The sequence below is a fragment of the Hyperolius riggenbachi genome, chromosome 3 (assembly GCF_040937935.1).
Source record: "Hyperolius riggenbachi isolate aHypRig1 chromosome 3, aHypRig1.pri, whole genome shotgun sequence".
Lineage (NCBI taxonomy): Eukaryota > Metazoa > Chordata > Amphibia > Anura > Hyperoliidae > Hyperolius > Hyperolius riggenbachi.
In genome coordinates, this window is record NC_090648.1 from 488,528,748 (window position 1) to 488,534,747 (window position 6,000).

The 6,000-nt window shown below is 48.4% G+C and overlaps 1 protein-coding gene across 3 annotated transcripts in view; it reads left to right on the top strand.

Moving 5' to 3' along the window:
* Positions 1 to 6,000, top strand: part of TTLL1 (TTL family tubulin polyglutamylase complex subunit L1) — a 55,007-nt gene that overhangs the window by 41,499 nt on the left and 7,508 nt on the right. For all 3 annotated transcript variants that reach the window (XM_068278165.1, XM_068278164.1, XM_068278166.1), the window contains one exon: positions 4,011 to 4,097. In XM_068278165.1, the coding sequence (XP_068134266.1) occupies positions 4,011 to 4,097 (87 nt within the window). The remainder of the gene's footprint in view (positions 1 to 4,010; positions 4,098 to 6,000) is intronic.

Here is a 6,000-nt window from a genome sequence, read left to right on the forward strand (position 1 = left end):
AACTACAAATCATGGGACCCTCAGCAAAACTTTAATGACGTCCCCAAATGTTCCCACCCTTTCCCTTGCCTACCCCTGGTGACCCTTACAGCGAGGATGTCCATCGTACAAGGGTCATTAAACAAGTGTGGCCATCCTCACACCAATAACAAGTATAGACACAAAAACACCTGATCTGAATGCCGGACCCCTTTATGAGAGGGAGTGAATTAGTAATTGGGGCCCCCTTACAGCTCTGGACCCCCCTTCAGTTGCAAAGGCTCCTCCCCTCTAGTTACGCCCCTGGCAACACCCCGGTCGGTTCCAGAGCGGCTCTGAGATTTCCGCTGGCTTTCATCAAATTAATCCACTTTTTTGGGGGAAGAGAAATGTTGTTTTCCTGAATTCTCATCTGTATTTTGATACTGGCTGTTGTTCAGCCCTGGAGATTATGGCGGGCGGGATAATGATGCCTTGTAAAGTTGTGGATGGAAAATAAAACGGTATTTAAGTCCCCGGGAGCCGAGGTTGGTTAGGGGGGTCGGGGGTTGTAGTAACCCAGTCTGCCGTGTTAACCACAATCTCATGTCTGCCGGAGACTTGCCAGAGAAGCTTGGCACTGAGCAGCTGGAGGCGTCTGCTGCGAGATCTGGGCCTGAGCAACCTGCAGCTGCGTGAGTACCAAGGGAACGCAGCAGGGCATGCTGGGAGTTGTAGTTTTCATCTGTATAAAGATGTCCTGTTGCACCAAGGGAATGCAGCAGAGAATGCTGGGAGTTGTAGTTCTTTCATCTGTATCAAGATGTCCTGTTGCACCAAGTGAATGTGCAGGGCATGGTGGGAGTTGTAGTTCTTTCATCTGTATCAAGATGTCCTGTTGCACTTTCGAGGGCTTATTCATATAAAAGACGGAGCAGGGTGGGCTTCCACAGACCCCAATGCAGACTTCTATTCATACCTACAGGGGCGTAACTAGACATCACTGGGCCCCCCCCCCCCCCACCCCCCTCGCTTTCTGCACAGGAAAACTGAGGACCAATGGGTTTTCTGCAACAAACACAATTGCTAACTTCCAGTCAGAGCAATATCCTGCCTCTATCTGGCCAGCAGACGCCTGTCAGCCAATCAGGTGCACTGTCACACACCCCTTGCCTGCCGCACCATACCCAGCAGGAATTACATAGATCAGCATCCAGGCGGGAGGCCTCGGTTGGACGCAATCGTGAATTGAGTGAGTGAGAGAGACCTGGGGCCCCTGGGCTGTCATGTGGACCAGTGTTTGTGATTTTGAATTTTATTTTTTGCGGCTTCTACGGTGCGGTTGGCGGGTGGGTGGTTGGGGGGGGGGACCGTGTGGGGGATGTGCCTGCACGGGGCGTCCCTGTTAAACGACGCAATTCACGATTGCGTCCAACCGAGGCCTCCCGCCTGGATGCTGATCTATGTAATTCCTGCTGGGTATGGTGCGGCAGGCAAGGGGTGTGTGACAGTGCACCTGATTGGCTGACAGGCGTCTGCTGGCCAGATAGAGGCAGGATATTGCTCTGACTGGAAGTTAGCAATTGTGTTTGTTGCAGTTGGCATTCAGTTTAGAGGTGGTGGGGTGAGTTCCCTGGAGGTGAGAGGTCCAGGGCTTGCCCGCACTTCCCTCTAGGTGTCGCATGGTGGTTTGGGGGCCCCAGTGAGTGAGAGTGACCTGGGGCCCCTGGGCTGTCATGTGGACCAGTGTTTGTGACCAATGGGTTTTCCCCATGCAGATAAGAACACTTTAGACTTAAAGGAAACATCAGGCAATCTATGCTACCCCCAGATTTGCTTACCTGGGGCTTCCTCCAGCCCCTTGCAGCTGACAAGTCCCTCCCTGCTCCCAGTACATACATACATACACAGCCTTATTATTTTACTACATGAGAGCACATGCTATATGGAGGAACAACAATGGCATGCTGAACATAAGATATATTCACTGTAACTTTGGGAAAACATTCAGAATGTCACTGATTGATACTGTCATTACAGGATCTTGGACTCAGTATGAGACAAAAAGCTCTCAATGAAGCAGCAACAGTAATGCTAGGCATACACGGCTCGTTTCCCCCTTATCAGTCGAGCCGCTGATGGCTCGATTGATAATTTCCGACAGGTCCAATCAGCGAGGCGCTCGATTCCCTGCTCGATACCCGCGGGTGGACAATGGAAAGAAAACAAGCGGAAGATAAGGAGCACCCGCGGGGACGAGTGGGGATCGATCCAGGCGCCGGCGAGGATGAGCGGGGATGTGCCGGGATCGAGCCAGCGCATAAATCTGACCGTCTATGCCCAGCATTAGACATCAATCTCCACTCCACTGTGTTGTAAAAGTAATCAGAGCCATAAGGTCATTAGCCTGTGTGTGTGATAAGAATCTAGGAATCTAGGATTGCTGAAAAGGGAAGGTCTACAACTTTTTTTTCAAAATGTGACGCCTTTGTTTGTAAGGTTGTACATGAAATCATCAGAACTTTGCAGCAGTGAGAGACATATGTTTTTTACGAACCCTAGGGAGCAAGGACAGTGTACAAATTCCAAAGTCCTTACCTGTTTTGTGGACAAATGCAGTCAATATAACAATGGTGCGAGAGCAGAATACATTTTTTTCTCTCCATGCCCTTAGCTGTCAGTCTCTCAAACTTTTCCCCCCACGGGCCCCCTGTGGCTTCCGGGCCCCCCTGCAGAGGCATCCCTTGCAGGGTCTATTGTTACGTTCCTGCATACCTATGTATTTTAGCACCCCAATATCATTCTAAAGAGGCACTGCAGTGACATACAGAAGAATGCAGTAAATGGTTCAGGATACCCACTTTTATGGTCATTTTCCTGGTTTCAGTACCTATTTTTCACAATAGTGGGCAGCACTTTTTGAAAATTGCAAACCACTCGCGATTTCCAAATTCTTTGCAGCCACTAAATGCGATCGCTCCAGGATCGCTCTTACAATGCTGCAAGCAGCGCTTTGCAATCACAAAGCTAAGAGTGGAACCACCTCCATGGTTATAGGGTTCCACAGTTGGAGTGCTTCAAAAACACCCCCAGTGGGCCTCAGGCCTAAAATAGCTTTGCATTTCATGGCGTTCCATTGCTATATGCAGGGCCGTTTCTAGGCTTTTTGTCACTCCCCCCTCCCTCCATGACAGATGTATAGACACACAGGACACATGTACACACAAAGGAGGCAGAGGGGGACAGAGAGACATACAGGGGGACTGAAGGAGGCACAAGGGGACAGGAGGATGCATGGGGAGGGGGTAGCGGTGGCACAGAGGGACACAGTGGACTGGAGGCTGCCTGAAACTTATACTATCCGGACCTTGTGATGTCTGCTATCCAGGGACTGGCAATGTTTCTTTTCAGGGCACCAAACTTCCTGCTGCTGCAGGTAAACAAACAATTGTGGGAGGTGGGGCTTAGTTTGGGGGTGTGGCTAAATCCAGATGCATGGCACCCCCCAAGACCAATAGCACTCCAGCCAATGGCCTGGGATGCCTTTGCCTAAAAACAGCCCTGGTTATATGTTGGGAGTCCTGGCTCTGGTCTGCAGAGTAAGCTAGCACTGCGTCACTGCTGCCAGTCTGGCAGAGAGCAGTATTGGCTGAGTCACGGCCACATGTGACACGTTACAATCTCTGCAGAGCGATATCGGAGGCCGCATAACTCCCAGCGTGGGGATCCCTCCTGTGAGATGCCAGAAATGCAGAGGTTTCCCCATCAGACAAGCTTGTAAAACTCCCAACGACTTCAGATGGGAAATTCATTTCAGAAGTTTTCCCGCGGCTCAGAGCTGCTCTAATCTGTGTAATCGCCGCGGCCCCCAGTATCCAGCGACAGAGCAGTGTTCAGAGATGTGTTTATGTACACGCAGTTTACAGACCCGCAGGATAAATACTGTTTTAGGTTTCAGGAGTTGTGTTGTGTGTTGGTTTGGCCTCTGTGTTATTTGCTGGCTGTTTCTCCTCCTCTGGATCCGCTGAACGCGTCTCGTCTTGTCTCCGCAGCCCGTGATGAATAATGACAAGCATTGCTTCGAGTGTTATGGGTATGACATCATCATAGATGACAAGCTGAAGCCGTGGCTAATTGAGGTGAGAGAATAGCGCTTATTGTGCGATGGGGACCCCTGCACTGTATGCTGGCGGTGTACTTATACCCAAGGGTGCTGAATGCAAGGATCACTATTGCATGTAACTGCATTTTTTATTTTACTTTTTTTTTAATTCATGTTAGCCTCAATATGTAGAATATACACCATATCAGCCTATAATATAGTAGAGCTCCCCCTGGTGGTAAAGCCTGAACTCCACAAGACCTATAAAGGTGTCCTGTAGTATCTGGCTATATATCTATAATACATATAATACACTATTAGCCTATAATATAGTGCAGCTGCCACTGGTGGTCAGGCCTGGACTCCACAAGACCTGTGTAGTTGTCCTGTGGTATCTGACTAAATATCTATAATACATATAATATAATACACTATCAACCTATAATATAGTGCCGCTCCCCCTGGTGGTCAGCCCTGGACTCCACAAGGCCTGTGAATGTCCTGTGGTATCTGACTATATAATACATATAATATAAATACTATCAACCTAGAATATAGTGCAGCTCAGGCCTGGACTCCATAAGACCTGTGCAGGTGTCCTGTGGTATCTGACTAAATATCTATAATACATATAATACACTATCAGCCTATAATATAGTGCAGCTCCCCCTGGTGGTAAAGCCTGAACTCAACAAGACCTATGAAGATGTCCTGTGGTATCTGACTGTATGTATAATACACTATCAGCCTATACTATAATGCAGCACCTCCTGGTGGTCAGGCCTGGACTCCATAAGACCTGTAAAAATGTCCTGTGGTATCTGACTAAATATATACACTATCAGCCTAGCCCTAAACTATAACGCAACACCCCTTGGTGGTCAGTCCTGGACTCCTCAAGACCCATGAAGGAACCCTGTGGTATCTGGCTTTATCTATAATACGTATAATATACCATAAGCCCACAATATAGTGCAGCTCCCCTGGTGGTCAGGCATGGACTCTACAAGACCTGTGAAGATGTCCCATGGTACCTGACTACAGTATATATATATATATATATATATATATATATATATATATATATATATATATATATATATATATATATATATATATATTACACTATCAGCCTATACTATGATGCAACACCCCCTGGTGGTCAGGCCTCAACGCTAAAAGACCTGTGAAGATTAGAGATGTTGTGAACGGTTCCCGAATCGTTCGCCGGCGAACATCTCAGTTTCTCTGTGTCCTGTACTACTTCCGGGTCGCTATGACCCGAAGTAGTACGCCTGCGCTGGCCCGGCGGTGCGCGTCCTAGATCGCGCGCCTGTTGCCGGGCTTTTTCTGCGCATGTGCGTGACGTCACGCTCATGCGCAGAGAGTGCCCGGCAACAGGAGCGCGATCTAGGACGCGCACGCCGGGCCAGCGCAGGCGTACTACTCCAGGTCATAGCGACCCGGAAGTAGTACAGGACAAAGAGAGATGCGAACGGTTCGGGCCATCTCTAGTCAAGATGTCCCATGGTATCTGACTAAATATCTATAATACATATAATACACTATCAGCCTATAATATAGTGCAGCTCCCCCTGGTGGTTAGCCCTGGACTCTACACGACCTGTGAAGGAGTCTTGCCGTATCTTTGTATTCAGGGTTTCCCCGAAAATAAGCTCTGCCCACATAATAGCACTCTGTACTTCCTACATGTATGTGTTTACATGTACCGTATTTTAAAATTTACTAGTTTTCGTGATCGTGGTCCTTAAACGGAGCTACAGGAAGTGTCTCCTCCATTGCAAGAATGCCATAATATTTCCTATATGCTGCCTCGGGGTGGTCCCTGGGTCTTGTTAAAGCCTAATTTCAGGATACTTTTTTTGTAAACTCCTTTGGGCCCCATCCTATAGACAAATGAACCCACATCCCTCGGAGCA